The 27246-nt window shown below is 46.3% G+C and overlaps 4 protein-coding genes across 7 annotated transcripts; 3 read left to right on the top strand and 1 right to left on the bottom strand.

The window, feature by feature from the left end:
* Positions 1-1115: 1115 nt before the first annotated feature.
* On the top strand, positions 1116-2359 carry LOC117727987 (transcription factor HES-2-like). Its single transcript, XM_034528580.1, has 3 exons — positions 1116-1218; positions 1402-1497; positions 1723-2359. Exons 1-3 carry the CDS (start codon positions 1174-1176, stop codon positions 2356-2358), a joined length of 777 nt encoding a protein of 258 aa, XP_034384471.1. The 5' UTR covers positions 1116-1173; the 3' UTR covers position 2359.
* Positions 2360-6562: 4203 nt separating this feature from the next.
* On the top strand, positions 6563-7782 carry LOC117728219 (transcription factor HES-5-like). Its single transcript, XM_034529016.1, has 3 exons — positions 6563-6647; positions 6874-6960; positions 7053-7782. Exons 1-3 carry the CDS (start codon positions 6603-6605, stop codon positions 7578-7580), a joined length of 660 nt encoding a protein of 219 aa, XP_034384907.1. The 5' UTR covers positions 6563-6602; the 3' UTR covers positions 7581-7782.
* A 2030-nt stretch (positions 7783-9812) lies between these two features.
* On the bottom strand, positions 9813-19252 carry notchl (notch receptor, like). Of its 4 annotated transcripts, none has more exons than XM_034528773.1 (14): positions 19161-19252; positions 17692-17746; positions 16713-16805; positions 16305-16607; positions 15488-15632; positions 14693-15025; positions 14174-14394; positions 13750-14074; positions 13161-13336; positions 12829-12890; positions 12541-12664; positions 11427-11524; positions 10995-11326; positions 9813-10747 (listed from the first exon to the last, which is right to left on the bottom strand). In XM_034528773.1, the coding sequence occupies exons 4-14, from the start codon at positions 16354-16356 to the stop codon at positions 10264-10266; spliced, it is 2352 nt and encodes a 783-aa protein (XP_034384664.1). In that variant the 5' UTR covers positions 16357-16607; positions 16713-16805; positions 17692-17746; positions 19161-19252; the 3' UTR covers positions 9813-10263. The 4 variants fall into 4 exon arrangements, with proteins under 4 accessions (XP_034384664.1, XP_034384662.1, XP_034384661.1 ...); XM_034528771.1 differs by having other exon boundaries at positions 17706-17746; XM_034528770.1 differs by having other exon boundaries at positions 17083-17746; positions 19161-19224.
* On the top strand, positions 18981-26866 carry tap1 (transporter 1, ATP-binding cassette, sub-family B (MDR/TAP)). The gene is made up of 13 exons (XM_034528775.1): positions 18981-19349; positions 19642-20017; positions 20871-21147; positions 21732-21846; positions 22134-22264; positions 22839-23044; positions 23179-23376; positions 23844-23972; positions 24118-24312; positions 24403-24576; positions 25115-25274; positions 25853-25989; positions 26083-26866. Exons 2-13 carry the CDS (start codon positions 19703-19705, stop codon positions 26311-26313), a joined length of 2268 nt encoding a protein of 755 aa, XP_034384666.1. The 5' UTR covers positions 18981-19349; positions 19642-19702; the 3' UTR covers positions 26314-26866.
* The last annotated feature ends 380 nt before the right edge of the window (positions 26867-27246 follow it).

Genomic DNA, 27246 nt, shown 5'->3' with positions numbered 1-27246 from the left:
GTCGGGTTCTTTTCTGTTCAGTGAAACTGAAAACAATCAATAAATAAAACGTTCACATCCCAACTTTATTACCACTTTCTTAGTTCTTTAATTTTAAAATAAATGGTAATAAAATGCTCCTTTCTCTGGGTGGAGGATCCACGTGCCGCAGCTCTAATTAATTACTCTCCATCTGCAACAAGACCCCCCCCCCCCCTCCCCGAGGGCCCCCACCACGACGCCCCTCGGCTTTCCCACGGTCCCCCCGGCAACATCAAAGGGTTTCCACGAGCAAATGCGGCGCTGCTAAACGGGGCGCGAGAGAGCGCACGAGGCGGAGGCCCAACAGGCACGCGCGGGCCGTTGTGACGCGGAGGTGTCGACGCACAAATGTTACGACTGGCGGACCCGAAGGTCACGTGACCACGTGGCGCAGGTCGTGTGTGTTGGAGAGTAACATAATAATATGTGATGTTGACAGAATGATACATTGTTGCTTCGAGTTGGTACCAGATGTGTCCACGTGGGCAGAAGACATTAATACACCAGTCTCCATCATATCTGATGAATACCTTTTGGAATAATAGGGGAAAAATATACTCACATTTTAGTGTCCCAGGAAATATCCGTATATATAACTCAAAGTATTACGATTAGTAATTATTTAATTTGACTTATTGTCAATGGGTTATTTTGTGTATTGTTTTGTAATGTCAACGGCCATGCTTAAAGTCACAGTACGTGATATCAGGTTTCCAAAGAAAACTAATTGTGTGTCCCAATATTTCAAAGTAAAGTCTCAAATGTACATTTTAGTTTAAGTTTATGCATAGCTTTTTACGCACGGTGTTGCGTAAGGTTTCATACTTTGTGTCTTGTGTTTTAAGTACACTTAGATTTCTTTATTTCTTTATTTTTTAGCATGAAGGGGAAATAGAGGCCTCGGGTCAGTAATTTGTCAAATAAGTCAACTTAATTGAATTCAAAGTACTGGGCATAAAATAAAACGGTGAGATAGAGGAGCTGAGAGGAGGGGTGCTTGGGTGCCATTTTAGGAGGAGGAGGAGGGAGGAGGAGGAGGAAGGAGGGAGGAGGAGGAGGAGGAGTCTCATGGGCTTGGAGGAGGTACAAGAAGCCACATTGCTCACTGTGAAGGAACTTCTTTGACCTGAGTACACTGGACCTCCGGCTACAATGAAACTCTTCCAGCAAACGGAGGATGCAACAAATGAAAGAAAGGTAAAAACAGATCTCCATTCATGTTCAATTGTGTTTATATAGAGAGAGTGTATATACAACTGCTATTATGATGTCACACAAACAGAAGTGTCAGACGCCTGGAAGAAAACTGATGAAAATGTTGCACTATTGTAAATATGCGTCATCCCCACAACATTGTTTCCTTTCTTTCTTTCTTTCTAGTTCATGAAATCTCAGGTGGAGAAACGTCGAAGGGAGAGGATGAACCACAGCCTGGAGCGCCTGAGGGCGATGCTGCTTCAGGAGCCACAACAACTGGTAAAACAACGCAAGAAACTTTGAGTGCACATGAGACATATACTCTTCTCAATTCCAACATATTCAATTAATGTTGAGGACACAATATGAAAGACACCCAGGGGCATTTGAACATTAGCATATACGTTAAGATATGGAATGTTTAGAAATTAGGTGGAGTTATTGCACCATTGTGTATCCCACTGCCAGCAGACTCCATTAACTTGTACTGATGTTTTCATGCAGGGTGCGACTCAGCACAGAGTGGAGAAAGCTGAGATACTCGAGCACACAGTCCTCTTCCTGCAGAACACGGCCAACGGAGAGGAGACGAGACCTTCTGCTGCTGCTCCTCCTTCTTCTGATGGTGGTGGTGATGGGGGTGGAGGCCGGAAACACTCCCTCCGAGACGGCTTCTCCACCTGCCTGCAGACAGCGGCTCAGTTCCTGGGCCCCGAGGGGAAAGGCCTGTGGCTCGAAGCAGCACTGGACGCGTCTCTCGCCGCACGCCTGTCCCGCTCGGACTCCGACCCCGCCGCCGTTCAAAGGAGAACCGGAGAAGGCCGCTCGGCCTCCAGCTCAGCCTCCAGCTCGGCTTCCAGCTCGGCCTCCAGCTCGGCCTCCAGCTCGGCCTCCAGCTCAGCCTCCAGCTCGCTGCCGCGCACAAAGTCCATTCTTCGGATGCTGAGGCAAAAGTCCAAGCACAGGCTGCACGCGCCGGACTTGGGCGCCGCTCATCCGTACCGGCTTCCAGTCCAGCAGGGGTTCCCCAGGATTCCCCAACAGGCCCGCAGACAAATCCCGCTTGAGATGAGACAAGCGAGCAAAAGTCCGGCCGAAAGCAGCCCGGCCAGCCAGACTTTGTGGAGGCCCTGGCCCTGATCTCCAGGCCGTGACTTCTGAAACTGAACATTTGATATCTTTAGTTTAACACTGGGGACTACACTGTTCCTGAATGAATATTTGCATTGCATCCTTGCAAACAAAGGCCTCTGGACGTCTGATAACTCACAAAAGTGTCGGCGTTCAAGCCTGTAAATATTGTATTAAAAAAATCTCATTTGTGTGCGCGGGTTGACTCGCTACTCTTGTTGAATGCTTTTGAACGAGCACAGTCAGTGGGGGCAGCCCTCGGTCAGCAGACTCTCCCAGACCGGGGATGGGGGGCCACACGTGAGCTGGATCACGGTCTCCATCTGCCTCTGTGCTTAAGTTAAGAGGTGAGTATCCCGCAGCTGAAGCGCCTCCGTCCTCATTCATTTACTGCTCCGCTACATCTGCTGTCACGATTCGGAGATGCTGAAGAGGATAATGATTGATTCCATCCGTCACATGTCCAGGTTTGGAGGCTGGGAGAACCGCACGCCGCCCCTCACGTTCACCCGTGTGCCTCGATGTCTGCTCGGCGATACGCGTGGCTCTGTGAACAACACAACATGTTCTCCCTTTAAATATATATCTTGTCTATTTTGCACACTAATTTATTCTGGATGTCTCGCTATGGAGAGAAGTATTCTTTTTTTAATTATAAAATAAAGACCTTTCTTGAAATGAAAAAGCATCGTATTCAATTATTTATTTATTTTCAATGCAAGCGGCGGGGCTTCTTAGTTGCAGGAGGAGGAGGAGGAGGAGGAGGAGGAGGAGGAGGAGGAGGAGGAGGAGGAGGTGTGAAGCTCGGCCTCCTGCGGAGCGACATCCTCGAGGTGTGAAGTCTGGCCACAAGGCGAAAGAGTTCACCAGCAGTTTTCCCTTCAAAGACATCAAAGATAACCCGGCTGACACTCTTCACTCACTCTGGATGCCTTTTAGGATGAAACCAATAAATAAAAGATAATTGACTTTTTATATAAGCAAATGAAACATTACAGATGTTGCGTCATCTTACAATCCTGACAAAGTCAGACCAAACCTCTTGTTACATGATGTACTTCTCATATTATTTAATATAATACATCCGAATCTTTTTCCTTTAACAACCCTGACGGGGAAGAGCCCTCCCAGCTCATGTCCACGCGCTCATACTAATTAGTATTCATTCGGTCTCCCACGTCGCCCCCCAGCTGCTCTCACATTTGTTTTCTGCGCGTGTCCGGTGTAAATTCAGAGGAAACCAAACGTGTCTCCACACCTCATGACCGGCAGGCCTTTGAAGTGCAGTCCCACTCAGAGGACCATCTATCTATCTATTCGTGAGCATGCGCAGTGTGAGCAGCGTGAGACTCGTCCTCTCTTTCTCGTGGGAACAAGAGCGCGCGCGCGTCCATTTGCACTTTTATTATCTGTTATATTAGTGCGTCTTTAAGAGAAGTGTGTGAAGGTTCCCACGCACACACTTTACACACACTGTCACGCACCGAGGTTGTTTCTATTCTTTTACACATGTTCGTGAGTCAGAACTCGTTATGGTTAAGTTATGGTTAAGTTATGGTTAAGTTATGGTTAAGTCTCTCTCAGCTCAGGGTGTGGGCGTGTCTTGTGGACATCAACCAAGTTAATGCGATTACATTTTTTAATGCTCCGATAAATAAAACACAACCTGGAAGATTCTTCTTCTCTGTCTCCTGTGAGAGTTATTATAACACACGCGTGGGTTCGACGTGCTTCCAGCATGTTCCAAGTGGGCTTCTTTCAAAGGATTCAGCCTGTTGTTATGCGTTCTTCAGCTGGCGCGTGCGTGTTGGAATGAGGTGTGATGATGGTCGCGTGCTGCGGGAGCTGCTGCACGCGCGTTGTGCATCAAAAGGTTTCAGTGAATCCGCGTTTAGAATAACAAAGAGGCACAACACGTTATTCAAGGCAGTTTATTCATTCAAGATGAGTAAACTAAATTCAACAGAAAAATGTCCTCATATAAGTTAAACATAGCACCGTAATGCATTGATTATGTTATCCTAAGTCTATATTGTATATAGTTGTTGTAGTTTGGTATATATATTACTTTATTATTCGTAGTTCACTTAATTTCAGAGGGAAAGTTTGTACTTTTTACATATAGGTTATAATACACAACATAAAGTGTAAGTGCCATTTGGCTTGTGTTCCTCTCTAAACTCCTCGAACTGTTTCAGGCCACAACAAGTTAAATTATCATTTAATATTGAAATGATTAACACACACAAAAAAAACAGAGCGATCCGAAAAAAGTCAAAATATGACATCGTGACCCTTCGTGTTTATCTGGTGACCCGAAGAAGTCCCGGACCTGGAAGACACTGGACTAAACTCCCTTAAACTAGCTCCGGCTCCACCAGCTCCTCAGTAACATACTTTTATGTTGCTCCATCATTTAAAAACACACAAAGGACACGTGCTTACTTTTCTGATTGAATTCTGCCGACTTGTACTCGATATATTTGAGCACTTCTACCATCACTGCTTTCATAATGTGCATAAAAGATACTGTTTTAATGTTGTAAGGACACTGAGGCCGGTGGACACATGTTCTCAGCCAAAAGACAACACATCAATACAAACAAACGTAACGGCAACACGCAGACAAATGTTGAATAGGTGTGAGAGTGAGAGCGCGTCCCCCAGCTCGTTCCCATGGGAACGTGGAGCAACAGGCTTCATCCTCACTTTATTACCTGTTAAAACCGATACCCCGTTTACAAAGTGTGCCCGGAGGAGAGGCTCGAAGGTTCCCACACGGTGAACGACCAGCCGTTGGTGTTGGACGGGTTGCCAGTTTGCTTGTGTACTGTAACTAATCACCAATGTCATCAATGTTGGAAGAGTCGTGCGTAAAAGGATCTTTACGCGCATCGCGGTTGTCCTTTTAGAACTATACGAAATAATTAGACACATTTACTTGAACTTAAATAGTAATTAATAGAGAATTGTAGGTAGATGATCCGAGAACAGTTGGCACACAGACTCGATCCAGTTTTGTTTACTGAATAATGGAGACTGCCCCACACCGAAGTGCAAATGTGGGAGTAGCTCCTTCAACTCTTTCTCGTGGGAAAATTGTCGAGGGAGCTGCATTCACACTTTATTACGTGTTAGAATTGATACATCATAACAAAGAGTGTTTGAGGGAGAAGTGGCTTTGGGGTTCCCACGCGTTGCTTGTCCAAACGACATCATGGGATGTGCCTTTTGGTTTTAATCTCATGATTTTTACCTTTGCAGGTGCAAACTCTGCAGAACATAGCACCACAGCCGCCCCTAACAGGTCATTTTACGCGCGGCGGTGGTGCTATGTTCTGCAGATTTTGCAGATTGTTTGTAGATTAACAAACATGGTTTGAATTAAATAAGATATGTGTAACTTTGAGCTGGCGTTTTTGACTTTGTTTTGCCTTTTATTCGCAAACAAAGAGACAGCACATGCGCATGGAAGAGTACATTTTACGCACGCCGGAACACTCGTGTTGCAGATGTTTTTTTAAATTCATGAGCAGCTCAATCATCAGTGAGCCAGTGAAAGAGCTCTTATTCAAAAGGTGTTCTGGTCTCCTTTTGTTCGGACAGTGGCGCCCGAGGACGTGTCTCGTTTGGCCGTCCATGTGAAGTCACCCACGGTCGTTTGTCTGAGCCTCACGCTGTTTTGGCGGATGCGTGTTGCTTCCCCTCACATATGTAAAACTAGACCCACGAGCCGCTAACACCTTTCACGGGCGCGTGTCACTGACACTCCGCGGGGCAGCTGCACGTGCCCGCAGAGGGTCGAGCGCGTCTTCAGTCCGTATTCATCTTTGTCAAAATGTGTTAAAAAACGACAATTAAGAACATGTTTAAAAGGGAATTTTATAAGGCAATTGAATGAATACAAACTTTATTGTCATGCTTTAACAATACCAGCCTTCTCTTTGTCACTAACATATCCAACATTAACTTTTAAACTGGAGCAGACTGTCAGGGGAAAGAGACTCAACAAAGCAGGTGCACACTTGTAGTGATGACTATTTTAAAGACATAAACCACTCGGTAATAAGTTAAATCGTTAATCACGGAGTAGAAAACCTGGAGTAATATAACATATGTGATCAGAGCTTGTGGGTGGAGCCTAAAGTCACGCCCACTACGGGATAAAAGCTGTCGCAAAGGTTTCTGATGTCACATTCAGCTTCGACTGAAACACCGGCGGAGCTGCAGCTACCAGGACTTGGAATACAATCATGAAAATGCTTCGGGATTCAGAGGACGCAAAGGCCGGCAGAAAGGTATCATTTATGCTTTCATGCAACATTTCAGATCATTTCGTGTCTGTATTGTCTGGTGCTCATTACTCTGTGTAGCCCGGACAGAGGCAGAGAACTCTTGAAGAGACTCAAACAATTCCACGTCTCATTCATTCATTCATTCATTCATTCATTCATTCATTCATTCATTCATTCATTCATTCATTCATTCATTCATTCATTCATTCTACTCGTTTCTGTCCCGCAGAGTCTCAAACCTCAGGTGGAGAGGCGTCGACGGGAGAGAATGAACCGCAGCCTGGAGAGCCTGAAGACTCTTCTGCTACAGAGACAGGTAACGACCACACAACTCGAGTGGTCTACTTGTTCAACATGGACCACTGGGCCTTTGAGTAACTGTTTATTAACTCCTTGTTTCTGTCCCAGGAAGCGCCTCAGCGCCGGGTGGAGAAAGCTGAGATACTCGAGCACGCGGTCCTCTTCCTGCAGAACACTAGAAGAAACGGTAGAGCTGAAGGTGCTGGTGGAGGTCACAAACACCTCCAAGACGGCTTCTCTACCTGCCTGCAGACTGCGGCTCAGTTCCTGGGCCCCGAGGGGAAAGGCCTGTGGCTCGGAGCCGCACTGGACGCGTCTCTCGCCGCTCGCTTCGCCCGCTCAGACTCCGACCCCGCAGGCGCCCAAAGAAGAACCGAAGCTCGTTCCGCCTCCGGCTCCCTTCTTCTCAGGAAGTCCTCCAGGTCTATTCTTCGGTCGCTGATGCAGAGATCCGGGCACAGACTGTGCACGCCTGCCCTCACCACTGTGCCAAATTGTGTCCAGACCCGTGGGGAATCGCAAAGCTCTGCCACGTCAACGCCCCTCCAGCCGCACAAAGTGGCGAGTCGAGCGAGCAAACAGAGCGCGTGCCCGAACCAAGCGGTCAGCCAGTCGATGTGGAGGCCGTGGCCCTGACCCCCACGCAGTGACTCCAGAAACTGAACTTTGAATGACTATAATGCCGATTAATATCCACAAAAGAAGAGCGTGTTGTTCACCTGTCGTTCTACAAGGACATGTTCAACGTGTTGAACTGCGGCCTCTCCTGCTTCTCTGTAAAGTCTGATCCATGTGTAGATATTGTAAATCTGTTGTGACCACACCTATGCTGCTACGGGCCGACTCGTGTTCGTCGTGTCACATATTGTGAAGTATTTTTGCACCTTAATTTATTTAATTTGTCATTTGCAAATAAACAAAAGGAAAAATTACCAAACGTCGCCTACGCGTTCATTGTTTGCTGGCACGTGTCCTGAAGGAGCTCATATGCATAAGTGTGGACTTGGTGTGGTGGAACACACGTGATGATAAGCGGCGACGTTTCACAACGAGCTTCAAGCCTTACTTTGAAAAACTGTAACTGTAAAGTACATACTTCCATTCATATATCTTTAGCACTTTTATTATTAGTATATCCCTTGTAGCCTTTTTATGCTTACGTGTATGTGATAATTCTGGTTAAATTTTAAAGCAACTAAGTAGATTTAAATTGAGGGGACGCATGTGCGTAAAAGTTGCCATTCCCGTGCGTAATGTCACATTTTCCTGATTTTAAATTCGAAATTTGGTGAAAGAACAGCTGTTATGACAAAAGTCACTAATATTTGCTGGGAAAATAATGTATTCTGGGCGTGAAACAGTTCTTAATGGAGCAAGTATCTTGGTCTGTAGCTCATCTGCATTTCAAACGTCGGTAAATGCGCGTGGGAACGTGGGAAGTGTCTCCTCTCTGTGAACCCCCCCTCTCCCCTCTCCAGTGATGTATCAGTTTTAACAGGTAATAAAGCTGTAAATGCGGCATCTTTTCCTCTTTTCCCACGAGAAAGACTTTGAGCTTTTGGCGTCTCTTCATCTGAAGACATTTGACCAGGCGATCCATTTAAAACGTTATCTTCAGGTTGAACATGAACTTTGCCCTCTGCGCGTCACCCATCGCGCATTCGGAGCAGCGGCCAAGGAGCAACTTTGGGTTCCGGGTCATAAAAAAGAATGATGGCATTCCTGCGTGGAGATTCGTTTCCTTTTTGGAAAGCTTTTCTTTTTTCTTTCGCTATATATAAACTGTGCACGCGCATGTGCAGAACATGCGCGTGCAGGTGTGATGCAGTCAGCTTTGCAAATTTAACGGCATCAATTCGTGTGAATTACAACTCTGTAGAAGTTGCTGGTGGGGAAGTTTGTGTAAGTCCTGTTTGCCTCTTGATAACATATGTCATCAAATGTTCATTCAAATTCTCTAATAATGTTTCCCAACATATACACATGTCGAGCTTACTTTAATACAGTATACAAACAAACAAACAGGGCCTCTAGAATATGTGTATTTAAAAGTTTAATTTGGTGATTGGAAAAACACACAGCATTATTTTCATATTTTCCTAATTTCTAATATATGTTATATATGTATAATGTATTTATTATGGCCCTCAATGTAACCATTGGGGTGCATTTGGAAACATTGCTTAAACAAAAAGGTCAGCTCTGTTTGCTTTAATGGCCCGAATCTCCAAATGTATCCAAGTGTAACCAAAGATACAGAATGTCACCAGTCGGAATGTTACCCATTCTTGTCATAAAGCACACCTTCAGGTGTCCTCTGTCTAAGAAATGATCATATTCATACATGAAACAGGCTGGAAATAATGGAGGACCCCAACGATAAGACATCTGACATCCCTCTAACGTCGCCGACTGCTCTTCTGGTCACGGATCCAAACAGGCGATGCCGAGCAGGACGTTTCCTCAGGGAAGTGGCTGCTGGCCTGGGACTCCACCGGCGCCACCGGCCCGTGTTGTACAGATCGGAGGACCCTCAGCCACCAGCCCAAAGTGGTTCTAAACTTTGGAGACTTCCAGAGCGCAGACTGTTATATCTGGTTGCCGGGAGCTTTTCTCCCCTCCTGATTACTGGTGAAGCTTCTCAAGGGGGCTGACCATCTGTACTCAATCAAGTCATTATGTCATCCTAATAAATAAAAAAGAGCTCTCAATTTCATTTGTCATGCGTTTGAGGTATTTTGGTCATCGCTTGTGTTTTTAAGCTGGGAGGTTTTTAGGTAAAATAAGAAAAGTACCCTGATTCATGATCTCAGTCAAGCTGCATAAGCATGCTGACTATATGACGCAATTAGGACATAACATACAAAATGATTTGCACCAAACGTCACTTTATTGCATGAATCAGCAGAATTCTGACACCTTTGTGCCGCCACGCACACGTTTCCTTTTGTTAAAAAATCATCTCTCTTTCAAATATTCCCGGAATAATCAGAATAGTGAAGACAATGTGAACATATTACAATAAATGGCAACAAGATTCACTCCATGTGGCAGTTTCAGCGCGACTGATCTTCATCACACGTTGGACTGGCATGCATCTCAGACATGTACAAGGACATTAAACCCCCCTTTAGTAAAACATAATAATAATAACAACAATAATAATAATTTAGGCAAGGCTGAGTGAAAAACTGGGGAGGGGCTGCTTGCTTATTGAATAATAATTAAGATCTCAAGATAGCTTCGTTGTAAGTCATTAACTTCACGTGTTCTTTTGGGCTGAATGGAAAGGCAGCAGGCGTTTGGTTGCTGGTTCTCTCTACAAGGCTGTTTGTGTGGAGTCAGATGTGTTGTTTGACCTCTCACCTCTGGACTTCTGCTCTGAAGCGGTTAAACTGGCCGCTGCTTGCTCTGCTGGCAGGCGGTTTGTGTGGGCGGCGGCTTCTGTGGGAGGTGAAACAACCACTCTTTCTATGGGCTCATTGGCTGTTCTGTCTGTCACAATAACATAATTGGGCTCTGGCTGGTGGCCACTGGAGCGGCGCTGCAATGCATGCTGGGTGCAGGAAAAGGAACGCTGCCGAGGGGCAGGCTGGGGCGACAGGAAGTGGGGCGTTGCGGCTCTGGGGACTTCCTGATGCCGATCGCGATCCTCGTCTTCCGAGGTCACCTCCTGTAAGGTGCTGATTGGCCGAGGGGAGCGGCCCATAACTCTTGGTGGGACCAGAGCTGTTGCTGATTGGTTGAGCTGCGGTCGCCAGTTCTGAGGAGCGGGGTACTGCACTCGGCTCATCGACCAATCACTGGCAAGACAAGAAGGTCATCACAACATTAGACTGCCACACAGCAACACAGCGCTTAAGAGTGTCTTGGAATGTTTTTTCAGAAATCTGCATGAGCACAAAGCTCCAAACGCAACCATTAACTTTATGGACACAAAGCTACATAAAAACTACATTTGCACTAATCGACAACATTCCTCACTCACTCATCTGGCGCCACATTATCAGAAGATACAGAGACACGGTGGTCATCTTGCTTAAACCTTACTTTTGTGGAGGTGGGGTCATATCTCGATGCCCTATGATCCCAGAGAAGGAGGCACTTCTTCCAGGCATCCCTTGCGATCCCACCCACGGCGAGAACATCAGAGCGCGCTCCTCCCACAGCATGTCGTTGGCCGTGTCGACGGGAACCGGCCCTCTCTGAATTTGGTGAGCCAACAGGAGTTCCAGGACCTGGTGGTGAATGCCCTCCCTGGCCACGTCGATCGGACGGCGCCCTCTCCGATCGTGCAGCTCGAGGTTGCCACCGTGGAGGAGGAGAAGTCTGGCCGTATCATAGCAACCGTGGAGGGCGGAGAGGAAGAGCGCCGTCTCGCCCTACCAGGGAAATATTCATGAAAACGACATGCATCTGTGACGTCTGGAGGACATAAATAAAACAGGCAACGCACGGCTTGAAACAACAGTCAGAACTCACCTTGTTGTCTTGCAGGTCCACAGCCGCCCCGTAGCGAATGAGGGTCCTTGTTAGGGTGAGATGGTTTACTGAGCATGCCCAGTGCAGGGCTGATCTCCCTGAGAGAGACAGTGTGAGCGGAGGGGAGGCAAGGGGGAAGAAGGGAGGCAGTAAGTCAGCCAATGAACAACCTTTACACAACAGAGTCGAGCCCAAGATGGTGGAGAGAGGGAGAATGGAGGGATGTAGAAATGGTTTCAGCTGAAGTGAGAAAGGGAGACAAGACGGAAAAAAACCCAGACATCCAGAGACACAGCGAAAGCGAGAAGAAAGATGAGCATCAAAGTTAACGTGTGCAACGACCCGAGTTTGAGCCCGACTGCACGTTAACTTTGATCCGAGTCAGAGGACGGCAGCAGGGGAGCTGGAGGAGGAGGAGGAGGAGGAGGAGGAGGAGGAGGAGGAGGAGGAGGAGGAGATGGAGACATGAGCACAGGACGGGAGAGGAGGGACACAAAAAGAGGGCGTGAGAGAGACGGGGGTAAGTTATACCAGTTACTCAGCCCCGTCAGTGTACAGGTGACAGAAAATAATGGCGCGCTCCAGAGCTCTACATGTTGTTTTTCTCCACGGTGGACTTCAGCCCAGTCATCGCATGTGGACGGGTACGTTTAAGAGTTTAGGACAGGTACGTTTGAGGGCCAGACGGACACTATCTTTCTTGAATATGAGAATTTCAAAATGTATATTCATGGCCAGTTAAAGTGTACTAACTTCGGTGATACCGTGCGCCGCCAGCAGGTGGACATTTTTCTTTCTTTTTTTGGTTTGTTTGTGAAATGCCTTCAAATGAAATTTGGTCCAGATATTTGTGTTTCTGGTTTCAGGATGAATTGTTATACCTTTGGTTGTGGCTGTGTGAGTCGACAAAAATACTAAAAACTTTTTACTATTACGCTATTACAGAAGAGTTTAGAACCCCCCCAAACATTTGTTTGCCTTTTGAGCTAAAACACATTTACAAAATTCATCTCTTACTTCAATTGGGTCAAAAGTTTGACACGCAAATACTATTTGACTGAGGTTTTTGGGTCGAGTCAGACTAATATTAGTAAGTGTGACAGAGATGCATTACCAGTATGATCCGTGTTGTTGACCGGTACTCCCGCTCGCAGCAGCTCCAAGACCACTCGGTCCAGCCCGCTCCGCACCGCTCGGATCAGAACCACAGAGCCATCCGGGCCACACCACTCGGCCGACTGCCAGCACACCGAAGCCGTGATGAATACATGGAACAGACATATTTCATAACCTAAATATGACACAAACCTTGAACAGCGTGGTGTACATACAAGTCGTCAATAACACAACACGGACACATTAAATTGAGCAAAACATTTGAAACCCAAACCAAAGGACAGACCTGCTGAGGAGGACTGAGCAGAGGAGGAGGGATGGCGTTTCTCTCCCATCCTCTAGGCGGCGCTGAGGGAGAACAAAACACATTTGAGATGGATCATCATCTACAAAATGCTAGAAAGTGAAAAGGACCAAGCGGACATCTTCAAATGGCAAACAGGCCGAAACCCAAAAGGTTTTAAAATAACAATACAATCAAGACGTGTTATCCATGCAGCACGTTTCAAACCCGTGGAACCACTAAGTACACGTGTACATGTGTTCTTTAAGTCCTTACCTGTGCACCTCTCCGCTGTGAGAGTGACCGAGTGAGTAAATGAATGAGTCGGAGCTTACGTTGTGCAGGCCTGCGGGGCTGCGAGGCTCCGGCCCGGTAGTGTTTCTGCTCCGGGCTCCTGTGGTCACAGATGGAGGGCTCCTCTGGTCGTCTGGAGCACCTCGCGTTGATGTCTTCCATTGAACTCTGGGTAAAGTCGGTGTCGCTTCCGATGTCCGGCTCCCTCTTGTGGGGTCTGGAAGCCACAAAGTGCCGTTTGGATCAACGCATTAAGTCAATTGCTGTAGTTTCCAAACACAACAACGATGTCCTTCCTAAAACATGCATGGGTTGGTAGACTTTGAGGAAATGGAGCAGGATACTGAAACATGATCATTATTGTTATCATGGCACCAGTCACTGTTTGGCATTGACTTAATGATAAACAATGAATAAGTGAATGAGTACTTTGCTTCCTCTGTTCAGTAACTATCATTCAATTGTTTTGAGTACATGAATATACAATATATATATTTAGATACATAAATCCATCATAAAGGTAACATCCATTCGGCCTTTTTTCTAACACTACACAAGCCTCACTTGTTTTATATTTGTCTCCATGACATCATCCCTCCAGCAGACCACACATCCTCTCTCCTGTCTCACCGCATGCGAATGGCGTCCTCCCCCAGCGGTTCCCTCCTCCTCTTTTTCTCCGCCTCCTTCGCTTTCTTCTTCTTCCTCAAGCTGACCTTCTCTTTCTCTCTGCTGGATCTGACCCTCGGCTCTTGGTTGGCTGCGTGCGGCGTCGAGGCCTTGGACCGGGGCTCGTCGTCTGTGACCGTGGACCGGTGTCTCACCCGGTGGCCGCCTTCCCTCTGCGCCCGCTGCTGCCTCACCCTCCTCGCCACCAGGAACGCCACCAGGGCCAGCACCAGCAGCAGGCCAATCGCCACGGCGATCACGGCCCACAGCCATGCGGGGGTCGGCTCTTTGAGAGGAGGAACGGGAAAAAATGGTGTTTTATAATGTTTTGTTTGGATGGAAGTCAAAGCTGTGTGTGTGTGGGAGACAGGACCTGTCCGCCTACCTTTGACTTCCTCTTTCACCTTTTCCTCCTCCCTGCTTCCTATTTCCTCCCGGACACCCCTGATGCTGACGACGGCCTTCAGCTCCGAGAGGTTGGGGAACAAGCCGGGCTTCAGCAGCAGTACGGCACGCAGGAAACTGGCCGCCTCGGTGGCGTGAGGGAAACAGGTGGAGGGCAGACGGGAGCACGGCCTGTTGTCCACTTGGAGGAAAAGGAGTGAGCTAGGAAAGAGTGAGAGAGGGGGAAACGGTAGGAAATAACACAGACATCCTTTTATTACAAGTGGTTACAAGCCACGTCGGCTGAATAACATCTAGAAGCATATAAAACCGTATCGTAAAAATACCTATTATGACAATTAAGAAAATGACACCCTCTTCTTACCAAACCAAACAAAGGACATCAATGCACATGGTTATTGATATTGATACCAATACTCATGCCTGTCTTACTTGGCCCACTTATTTTGTATTTCCAACCATAGTGACTGTGCTTCCCGGTTCACGACCCTGCACCTACCCGTTCGAGTCCGCTGCAGATGCCTTCGCCAGCAGGCTGGCGAGCTGCTGAGAGTCGAAGTCAAACAAGTTCCTGTTGGTGGCGAGCGGCGCGGACCCCCTCAGCGTGAGCGGCGACTGGAGGAGGACGCTGAGGGCCCAGAGCAGGGAGCTGTTGGAGAAGGCTCCGCGGTGTTGTGGGAGGCTGGCGTGAAGGACCAGCGTGCCTTTGGCCCACAGGGGGCTCTGGTGCGTGAAGCAGTCGCTGCCGTCCCACCCACAGGGGGCGCTGTCGCATCCCTGCTCGCAGTGGGAGTTGGCGTAGTGGTCGCGGCAGTACTGGATGTGGCCCGGGCTGAGAGCCATGATGGAGGGGAAGGAAGAGATGTAAAGAGACAGAATAACTTACCACCTTTTCTTCTCACCAGGAGCTTTCAACCAAGCCCATGAGGTATTTGGCTGTAAATGTACTATTTCCAAAGTCAGTAGGAAATGTTTTATTGTAAATGCATAAATACTATTATGTTGCCTGCACCTTGCTACCAAAGAAAAATGCATTTCCCTATTTGATTCTCTTTTGCACAAGTGTACTGGTTAATGACAATAATAAGTGATAATAATAATAAGCATGAGGCTGAGTCTGTCCGGCATAAAAAACATCCCTCAACCCTAAACCAGCATACGACAATTAAAAAGGTGCAACCACAGCAGGTTTGGAGCAAGCCAATGACAACATGAAATGTTTTAATTCACCACATTCACTATAAAAGCTTTTTACGTGTCTATGACGACGGAAAGGAAAACAAAAGTGGTTTACTTGCAGTGGCCCCTGTCCTTCAGGCAGTCGAAGGCGTCTCTGAGACACTCGGGCTCCATACACTCTCTGTCACATGACCCGTTTCCAAACTTGTCCTTACACTTTCTGTTGACGGGACACTGACCCCACGGGTCACCAGACGCAGCTGTGGGGGTCAAAAGAGGGTCATGGGGGTCAAAAGAGGGTCACATGGGTCTTTTTAAGGGCAAGCGTCCCTTCCTTATTCACATGTGTTGGCAAATAAATGGAGTGAATTGTTTCATTGGGTCTTGCAGCTTCATTGCACCAGGCAAGCGGTTCACATCCAGACCTCATTGTCTCAGAGCATCAGCAGCTACTCATAACAATGCAGGTCGAGCCATGAAAGGTGGGTCCTGATACGGGCCGTTAAAGGGAAGCAGGAAACGGGCCCGACATAAACAGGAAGTTTCCAGGAGAAGCGAATAGCAACAGGAAATGGAGTGGGCCGGGACTTGATAAAGGTCGAAGGTCACCACCGCGGCAAGAGGAATGGGACAATGGACTTGGCAGGTGTGTGCGGGACCATGAATTCATAGCAGAACAATAGAGCTGAAATTAGAACACTTTTGTTTAGCTTGATCAGAAAACACATATTTTATGGTACAGGAGGAATAGAAATTGGAATATAATAATAATAATAAAATACTTTCCCCTTAATCCAGAATACTACAAACGGTTAAATCCATGTCTACAACGACGTACAATATAATATCCTAAACCACATTGTTTTAAGCTGCACGCCCCTCTTTCAGGATGTATAAGATCAGTCTGTGGAGAAGCGCTCTGGCAGACTCACCGCGACACGTCCAGCTCAGTCCGAGCAGCACGAACGTCCTCAGAGCCGACATCCTCCTCTCCGCTCAGAGGAATCAGACGCCCGGTCTCAGGGAGCTGTTTGACACAAACCTGGAGAGCTCTGTCTGTCGTCCTGCTGCTCACCGGGAACTCTACAAGTAAAGAAAGTTGCCTCCCATCACCGCTCGCCGCCGCCGCCGCCGCCAACACCTTCCAGCTCCGCCGCCGCCGCCGCCCAGCCCACTTTGTTCACTCGCTCGTTTTTTTGCAGAGGCCCTGCGGATATCTGGACAACTTCCTGCCACTGTGTGGAGAAGAATAGGAGGGTGATGACTGTATGCGTGTGTGTGTGTGTGTGTAGCCCACACTGTGTCTCAAGCTGAAAACAGTGGCGTGGTTTGAAACTGACCTTTACAAAGACTCTGTTTTGTCCGGCTGCTCAGTCCCCCAAAAAAAGAAAAAGAACTTGGCTGCGGTCTCTGTAGCTTGTGTTGTTCTTATTCTGCACAAAAAGGGAATGGAGCACTTCAGGTTCAAATGGAGTGAAATAAATAAGAACCAATAACTCAGTTTGCAGTGTTTCAAGTCCTTTAAGGCGTTTGACTTTAAAATCCCAAACAGGTTTATTTACACACATTATGGAACATTTTAGTTTTAGTCTTGAACCGAGGATGACGCTTGACATCAGAAGTGACATTTCAAGAAAGAACAAGGCACGATAAAAACAAACAAACAGAATAATGACAGTTTAAATCATTCATCTTAAGTGAAGACCGAACTGCTTCAGAGAGTGTGAGGCTGGAAGAGGCCGCCGCGGTCTGGGCTCAACAGGATCCAAGGAAACGTACAGGATGTCCTAAGCAATGAGAAACCTGTACACCTCGGACATGTTGGAGAAGACCGGCTCCAGATACAGCTTGGACACGGACGTGCCACAACAGTACGAGGGAACTTTGGGTAAACTCTCGAGGAACTGGGTCAGGACCACGTGCTCGGAGGCTTTGCGGGACTTCCTCTGCGTTCGCTCGTTGGCGGAGTCCTCGGACGCGTCCCGCTGAGACACGGTTGGAGCCCAGTGGAGCACCGACCACTCGCCGATCCCCAAAGTGCAGAGGAACATCTGTTTTCGGTCACCGTCGGCCATCAAATTATAGCGGATCGAGACCGACCTTCTCGACCGGCTCGGGTTCTCTCCACCGGGTCGCAGTCGACCAACCCGGACACGTAGGTATTCCTCTGGACCCAGTTCATGCACTGCCAGAAGCCGGCGAACAGCTCGACTCTCGTTTCTTCACTGAAGCGGTTGGACGCCCTTTTGCAAGCACTGGACGTGCATCTCGACCCCATTGACCTCTGACCTTTAGTTTCACTCGTGCCGTCTTTCTTACATTTGCTGACGTACCGTTTGCCTGTCTTTGTCGTTGTCAGTGGCATTCACTTGCTCTGCAAAAACAAGGGAAATGACATTACCACGTATGAGGTAATACTGTGATACTCGTCAGCGTAATGGCAAAACGATGGAAATCAGTGGTACTTAGAAACGTTATCATATAAGTGCACTAAGCAGAGCTGCAACTAACAATTACTTTCATCCTCAAATTATTTGTTGAATAGTTTTCTAATGAAATGACTATTAATATAGTCAAAAAAATATGTTTTTAAATGTGTAACAGACAGTTACTGTTTTTTCTCCAACTAGCAGCTTTAAAAAAGTGACACAAAAAATAAAACGATTGAAGCAGCAACAACAACCAAAATAATGACGATGATAATAATAATTGTAATAATGTGTTGTTTGTCCTGCAGCAATTATTCAGATGTGGTACATTTTGTGTGTATTTTGCTAATCTTTTTTACATTTTTTTTAATACTTTGACCTTGTTGGGCCTCATATTTATTCAAATGAAACCATTTGAGAAGTTAACAGAGGAAATCCTTGTTTTGTGGAACTACTAACAGCTTAAATCCATCTGAAACGTGGCAAACGGCCTCCAGACTTTTGTATGGTGGATTTTTTAAATATACATGAAAGGAAACATGTTCAAAGTAAAAGTAATATATGACGGTTTTACACAACTCCTCAAAATAGAAAGAACAGATATAGCTTCGCTCGTCCCGTCCAAACATGAAAGCAAAGGGAAGGAAGGAAGCTATCTGAGTTCAACGTTGGGGGGTTCGTTCCCAGTTGTCTTAACTGGGCAAAGCCGGCAACCGTGTAAAGGAATCTGAACCACTCAGTCATTATTCATTTGTTCATTTATACCAGTACTTTATATATTAAATGTCTTCAATATACAAAGTCATATAGGATGCATACACATAGGGCCCTACCCTAACAGTTTAATGCCGCAATACATTAGCTCTTTAAATTCCATTTGTGGGTCCAACAGTAAAAAATATAGTAAGCCTATACTTACCAAACTATATGCTTTATTGTTCTATAGACAACTGATTGTACCGGCCTGATGAGAGATGGTTTGGCCCAAAAACCTTGAACAATGTTCATATAACATAGAAAATGTCCAGGGAAAAACAGGCAAGGAAAATTAGAAATGCAGTTATAATTCCTAAACCCATCAAGAGAATAAAGAAGGGTAATTGAATGTGTTACTAGGCTTGCACTTCCATCCTCTCGCCACATGGCGTCGCTGTTTGACTCTTTATAAATGGCACACGTTCACACCGCGAGACTGTGTTGCGTTTAAAAACTGAAGTTAATAAACTAAAGTTTATAAAAAGTGAATACGTCAACGTTATTTTTGTATTTCTTTGTCTCCGTCCGCCATTAATGCAGACGTAAAAAAGGGGGATTTCCATTGAGAGAGAGAGAGAGAGAGAGAGAGAGAGAGAGACTTACTTTCGCTTTCAGTTTGACTCTCGACAGATCCGCCCGGTAGACTCGACAGATCCGCCCGGTAGACTCGACAGATCCGCCCGGTCGACGCATGTACGAGCCGCCGGTTGAGCACTTTGTCCGGTAAACTTCGTGCACGTCGGACTCAACGCGTGTGAACCCGACTCGACGACACGGAAACGTCCGGTGAAGGTGAGCGAGCTCCACGGCTGCTTAGCACGTTGTTATAAGTTGAGCTGCACGGTAACGACGCTGAGTGGTGTGTGTGTATATGTATTTATATGTTTATGTATTTGTTGTTATTGTGCTCATTCGCTGCGGTGTTTCTGTCGTTGGCTCGCAGTCAAACCCGTTTCAAAGAAGTCCATGAAAACGAAAGTAAAGTTGATTAAAGTGGCTGCGTGCCAAGATGGTTGATTCCACCTGCAGCACGTTACAGTCAAACTGGTTCTCCGTGTTAATGTCCATCTCTACTGTTCTGCAGGCTTCCGTAGTCCCATCGGTGCTGTGACCTGACCCCCGCTGAGCCTCCCCGGCCCTTTATTATGCACAAGATGAGCTCCTTCTCCCCGCTGCTCTTCTTGTGCCTGGACGCGTGCGTGGTGCACGCCGTCCGCTTGGCCCAGCTCTCGCCCGTCCTCCTCCGCCATCCGTTCCTCGCCCTGTGGGGGGGAGCGCTGACCAGGGCTGGCCTGCTCGCCCTCCTGGCCTCCCCGACGAGACTGCCGTGGATGAGCAGCTTCCAGGGGCTGCAGGGCCTGGGGGTCCTCTGCTTCCACGCCCCGGTGTACGTCACTCTCCTCTGGGCGCTGGGGACGCCCGGCATGGAGGAACTGTGGGGCTGGCACTCCTGGGAACGGGTGGGTGGCTGAGTTAGTTGCAGTATGGATCACATTGATATAATAACTTCGTTTCAGACTTCAAAACAGCTTCTTTGCTCTTTCATTTCGTCCTCCACCCTCAACACATAACATTTATCTTATGTAGCAAATGGGACGACACATCTGCATTTTGTTGCACATCCCTGTTGTACAGTGACAATGATTAACCCTCGTGACCCCTGTATGTTGGTGTAAAGTATCTGGGGGTGAGCAGGGCCCATGATGCATTGTGGCATCCTGACCATGGTGTGTTTATGTGCTGGAGGAAAAAGTCTGAAATGCTAGACTTCCAGATCAGCACATCTTACGGTTCTGTGCCCTAAAAAATAGAATTGCAAAACAAACATGATGATGTGTGCCTGGCGAAAGTGCTTTGCTCAAGGGCACTTAGCAGAGGTGGTGGGTGGGTAGATGCCATAGGTGCAGGATAGCTAAGTACAATTCTGACGGACTTACTGAGTTTTTTCAGGTATTTCTACGACATTTCAGAGGGTTAACCCTAATATTGTACGTTTCAGAATCCACCAGCTACAGTATGCACATCTGTACTAATGAGAACATATTTTACAATATAACCCTGACGGTGTCATTCTGCTGCGTCACAAATACTTTCACTTTTGATACTTCAAGTCTATGTTTTATTGTCGTTTGTTTTTGTAATTAAGTTGTTAAATCTGAAACCAAAACCAGTCCAGTCTGACGAGAATGAGAAGTCCACTATTTTAGAAATGTTTTGGCCTTCATCCTATAACATTCGTCAGAATAATTTGAACCAACGAAAGATTTATTGCATTTCTAGTTTGCGGTATTAAACCTGTGATCCGTCTTGCAGGTGTTACAGGGTTACGTTGTGACATTAGTGGCCGGGCTCTACTGGAACCGATATGTGTCGTCTCTTTTGCTCTCCTTGGGTCGATCCATCTCATCTCTGCTGACGAGGGCGCCCTCTGAGGAGCCCAAGGAGGAGCCCAAAGAGGAGCCCAAGGAGGAGCCCAAAGAGGAGCCCAAAGGGGACACCAGTGCGTCTCGGAAGAGGCTGATGGGATACATGTGGCCCTATCTCGGGCGCTTTGTTTTTGTGCTGATTCTCGTGTTTCTTTCATCTTACGGTAAGCGAGACATAATCATTTCTATGTCGTATTCTTACGCAACTGCAGAGGTTTGGAGTTGTCTCCTGCAGCTCTCGCTTTGTTGTCTGCAGCTTCGCTCCCAAAGTAGATGGTGTTGATTTTAAGTAATCGGGTAAGAATCGAGTGCAGCGTATTCTCAACCAACTGTTGAAATGAGCCATCTTTCAAGCAGCGCTCAGTGCTCGACACGTCTGGTTGCCATGTTTAGTTGCCTTATATTCTGAGTAACTATAAGATTGGCTGAAACGTCGGCTTGATAACACAAGCCTTGCTAATGGCGGTGTTCACCAGCCTGTGGGCTCTTGCAGCCTCCACCTCATTGTGCCGTGGAGCTGCCCGCTGGTGTTGATGGGTCATTTTTTTTCTTTTGGATGCCAATTTCTCAAAAAGGGTTTCCAATGGCAAGCTGGCAACTCTTACTGTCGAGCCCGTGAACTGTGAGGACGCTCCTGTCTTGGTTAAAGTGGAGCGCTTTGAAGCCAGGGGAAGACCACTCCTGATATTTTAGATTCACAGTTTTGTCTCCTCAAATATATTGTGACAGTGTGCACTTCTGAACTCAGGTGAGATGGCTATTCCTTGGTACACTGGTCGTGTGGCTGACTGGATCACAAATGAAGAGGCGCCCGATGCCTTCACCGGGGCCATCGGCATCATGACGCTGATGACTATTGGCAGGTAACGTCACCTTTGTAGCGGAGCTCTCCCGAAGGCAGGTTTATTTATTTAGCACATTTTCAACATTAAGAAAATTCAAAGCGCTGAACATAAAACATCGAAAGTGCAAAAGAAACAAACGTATCTAAACGCTCTTTAAATCCACCAGGCGCCATTAACAAAAACAGTACCGATAAGTTGTACTTTCGGTTTAGTTCCCCGTCGTTGAATATCCATAAACTATCACTTTGACTTCAAGACTGAGTATTTCTCCTTTTACTCAAGTAAAGTACTTTCTCTGGTTTCAGTGCTATGCTTGAGTTCGTGTGCGACCTCATTTACAACGTCACCATGAGCCACATACACACCTCGGTGCAGGGAGCCGTGTTCCAGGCGGTGCTGAAGCAGGAGATCGCTTTCTTCGATGCCACGAAGACAGGTAACTGACTCAGCAGGTATCGTTAAAGGAAAGAGTCGGTCATCATCAATCAATCATAAACTGATACACTTTCATCCACACACTTTATTATTAGTAGTATTTTTTTTATCAAGGCAAGGGCGTATTAGGGCCATTTTAGGGAAAACTAATTATACATTGGGTGGCAAAAATAAAAAGATAAATTCACAGATTTACGCAAAATAAATGACAGATTTTCCAGATTGTATAGTCATACATTTAAAAGAGAAAAACTTGGATACATAGTGGAAAAAAGTATATTTATTCTATTTTTCATAAACACGGTTTCGCACTATTTCTCAGAGTGTTTTTCTTGTAAATTCGCTACTTTAATCTCAGGTAATATCAGATTTGTTTTAAGGTTAATGAATTGCTTTTATGACTCTTGGAAAGTTCTCGGAAAGAGACACCCTTCCACTGGCTCCATATTTATGTTTATATCTCCATTTTGTTGTCGTAGTTTCCTTATTGCTATGAATTCCCTAACAGATATACTTGCGGTCTGGTAAAAAACAATATATACGTAATTCCTTTGACAAGGCTCCTCTTTTCTCAGGTGAACTGTCGTCCCGCGTTACCACGGATACCAACGAAATGAGCGAGGCGCTGAGCGAGAAGTTGAGTCTTGTGATGTGGTACACTGGGCGATTTGGCTTCCTCTTGTTCTTCATGGTGAGCCAGTCTTGGAAAATGACCCTGCTCACCTGCATGGGACTGCCCATCATCTTGGTCATACCTGAGCTAATGGGATGCTTCCACAAGGTAAAGAGGACTTCCCTAAATGTCCCCTCATCTTTAAAGCTGCTCTAACCTTTATTGTTATGCCCATGTCCATCCGTCATGTTTGTAAAATACTTAAATTGTCTTTTTTTAATTTATTTGCATCCGTGTTTCAGACCATCGCTGTAGAGGTCCAGGAGTCACTGGCTAAGGCCAACCAGGTGGCCACGGAGACGTTCTCCTGCATGAAGACAGTGAGGAGCTTTGCCAACGAGGATGGCGAGACGGAGAGGTACAGTCGGCGGCTGGAGGACATTTACGCCCTGAACAAAAAGGAAGCAATGGCTTACGCGGCCTCGACCTGGGCGAACAGCGTGAGTTGAATGAACATCTGGATCCAGTGATCCCTCAGCCTAGTGTGTGTCTGTGAGTGTGAGCCTGGCGGGGCTGAACCTGGAGAATAAAGCAAAAACATGCACGTCGTGTCTGCGATGTCACCGGGAGGCTGCCGACAGGACTTTTTAAAGCCCGAAGATTTGTTCGGGCTTTAAAAAGCAATCGCAATTGTTTACAGACAGAAAATGTAATAAAATACAGACAAGAGAAGAAAAACAAGGCCAGAATGAAAAAGTTAGACAACAGGTCAAACAGAATCTCAAACATACCCCTGCTTATGCCATAACTTCCTCTGAATTAAGCGCATTAGGATGAGTGAGTCCATAAGATCTACATAGAGAAATACACTTATTAGTTCAGACATTTGCACCAAGGCACGGCCAGTGATCTGCAGCTTCAAGTAGAGCTGGGAATGAATGTTTAATATGATTTAATGCATTTCCAGATGACCACCATGGCCTTGAAGGTGTGTATTCTGTACTATGGAGGAACTCTGGTGACCAGAGGGGACGTTAGCAGTGGAGACTTGGTGTCCTTCGTCCTCTATGAGCTGCAGTTCGCCTCTGCCGTGGAGGTGAGTCACAGGCCGAGATGAAGGGAATGAGCTTGAATATATTATTATGCCTGTGCACTTTTCCCCCCCGGAGGCAGGATTGCAAGCGGCTGATATTTTGTTCAAAATTGAACCAAAGTCCCACACTCTACCACCTCTCTTCCAGGCTGTCATGCGTTATTACCCGGAGGTGAAGAAGGCAATTGGGGCCTCTGAGAAGATCTTTGAGTATTTGGAACGCAAACCTAAAAGACCCCCAAACGGCTCTTTGGCCCCCAAAGATCTTGAGGGTCACATTCAATTCAAAAACGTTACATTTCTCTATTCTGGCGCGACAAACAAAAGCCCATTTTTGCTCAAGGTACGTATGTGCATTTATCGTACATACACTTGAAATATTATCGCATACAACACTTTACCGATTCAGCCCATTATTCCCGTGTCCTACCAGGACGTGTCTCTGGAGATGAAGCCGGGCAAAGTCACTGCCCTCGTGGGGCCGAACAGATCAGGGAAGTCCACCTGTGTCCGGCTTCTGGAGAGATTTTACCAGCCCCAAGCCGGGGAGATCCTACTAGACGGGACACCACTGCAAAGCTATGAAGACCAGTACCTGCATGACAAGGCGGGTTGTTTTTTCCACTTTGTATTTTAATATTTTAATTTGACTTGAAATGAGCAGAAGAGTAGGAAGCTTCCAGTGCGATGTTTCTATGAGTGGGTTCACTTTTTGTTTGTGTTTTGCATGAGGACGCACGCACCAGGGCAACGCTATGCAACACTGAATGTAAACATACCTTTCATGTTTAAAAGAATATATATATTTGATTAGAAAACGCCACAGGGCACCTTTATTGCTGCATTAAGGGATTTCTGGCCACTAGGGGGCAGAAAGTCACAGAGAAAGTGACTTTCTGCTAAGCTGTTGTCTAAAAGCAAACATCAAATTCTGCAGCTGAGACTATAAAACAAAAATTAAAGTAGCTGTATGGCGAGCATATAAGGAAGGTGAATCACAGTCCATTGAAAGCTTCTTCTCAGATCCCTCCGAATGTCTCTTTTAATGTCCGTTTTATCTTAGTCACAGGGATGCTGCATTGACACCGACGAGCTCTCAGTCAGGTGTGACAGCCGCTGATGTGTCCTCTTCGGTTTCTTTATAGATTGCTGTCGTGAGCCAAGATTGCGTTCTGTTTGCTCGCTCCGTGCGAGAAAACATCAAGTACGGCTCCGAGGAGGCCTCTGATGAGGAGATGTACGCGGCCGCCAAGCGGGCCAGTGCCCACGAGTTCATCGTGGCGCTGTCGAGTGGCTACGACACAGGTTCGACCCACATACCCAACCTATCAGAGTGAATCCTCAAGTGGGGTCCTTCACATGGTTTGCTTGCTACTTCTACTGCTAATCTCACATTCTGCTGCACCAACCTGCACAATTTGTCGTGTGGCCAGTTACGCCCGTGAGACAGAGCCAATCGTGGGTTGTAAGACTGTAGACTCTAGCATTTAGTTTGCTAAAATAAACACCGTATACCGTATTGGAAGGTCTTCAAATTATTATACAAGAGACTTCAATAGCAGGAAGCTCGCTGTCTAAAGACTTAAATGCATTTATCATTATTAATTGTCTAATCCATCCATCTATTATATATTATTGTTACATGCTGCTGGCAAGTATTGAAAAAATGTGATTCAAAAGCAAATATTGTCCCTCCTGGTTTTCCGTCATACTTTTGTGAAACATACATTAAATTGCAATTGATGCGGTGGTATAAAAATACTAAACGATCTGTAATTTAACTTAATGAACTTGGATTGGATTAAGTGCTTTAGAAACCAACAGCTCATCGTTCCCCAGAAATGTCCATAAAGTCAATGACAGTGTGTCCTCCTGTCGGGCAGATGCTGGGGAGAAGGGAGGCCAAGTGTCTGGAGGCCAAAAGCAGCGCATTGCCATCGCCAGAGCTTTAATCCGACGACCCAAAATCCTGATACTCGACAACGCCACCAGTGACTTGGACCCTGAGAATGAATATCAGGTTGGTTGTTCTTCTTGAGTTTCTCACATTTTCTCTAATTACTTACCCTTGTATTCCGCATTATGACATTGAGTCATAATTGTACTCAAACAGGTCTGCGAAGCTTTGTTAAACCAAACCAACGACTGCTCCGTGCTGCTGATATCCAACAAGATGAACGTCGTGGAGAAGGCCGACCATATTGTTTTCCTCAATGAAGGGATGTTGATGGAGGAGGGCAGTCACGAGGAGCTGCTGCAGAAAGGCGGTCATTATGCCACGATGGTGTATAAGCAGAACATGGGCTTTCACCGTCAAGAAGAGGAGAGGAATGATGCCCCCTGATAGGCCAGAGAAGCAGTCGAGTTGCTAGTCAACACTCCAGACTTAGAGTCAACATTGCCCACAAGGGTCCACGACCAGAGAGCTGCTTAAGGGATAATTCTATGGTAGAAACGATATGTGAAACATTTGAATCATTCCATAGTCATTATCATCAGAATGACACACTAATGCTTTATACACTTTGCAAACATAGATGTAAAAGATTATTGATTATAGGTATTTTTTATTTAAATATTTAAGATGAGTGTTTCTAAAGGATCCGGGCGTATATACTTTTTTTAACATATTTGTCTTTGTATTATTGTTATTGTACTTTTTCCTGTATTGATGCTTCTTTACTTATTTACATCCTCTTAGCAGCAAAACAGCAATGCTTTTCAGCGCTACTATAAATTGTTTTCATGTTTCATGGACAGGTGTTGTTGCAGGTGATTGTTGGTTTGTTCTTTATTTTTATTTGTTTTACTATCCCAGTCCTGGCAGAACATATTTGGGGCTCTGTCATATTAACATTTGTTAGATTTAGTTTGCACTTAATTTCCCGAACTTTGAAAGGGGGGGGGGGGGGGTTCTCAGTTTGGGGTTGAAACTCAACATGTGTAATAAACGTCTCCCAGCTTTACAGTATTGCGACCTGCATCAGATGAAGTGAAGGATACGTTGTCAAAATGGTCTTTCCTGATAGCTCATCCCTGCATTACTTTTCACAACACGAAAGCTCTTTCTACAGTGCATGGCTAGAAGAGCTGTGGGGGTTCCTGGTGGCAGCCTGTGGAAAGTGTTGCTTTAAATACAAAAACCTCCATGTCTATATGAGCATCCCACATAAAAGCACGTCCATCTAAATGATCGCCCTCACACATATTCCAGGCCAGAACAATGATCAGTATTTTTTATAATCTCCATGCAAATGACGTTACATTTACTGCCAAT

The sequence above is a fragment of the Cyclopterus lumpus genome, chromosome 25, assembly GCF_009769545.1.
Source record: "Cyclopterus lumpus isolate fCycLum1 chromosome 25, fCycLum1.pri, whole genome shotgun sequence".
In the NCBI taxonomy this organism is placed as follows: Eukaryota; Metazoa; Chordata; class Actinopteri; order Perciformes; family Cyclopteridae; genus Cyclopterus; species Cyclopterus lumpus.
This window is presented reverse-complemented; position numbering and strand designations above follow the sequence as displayed.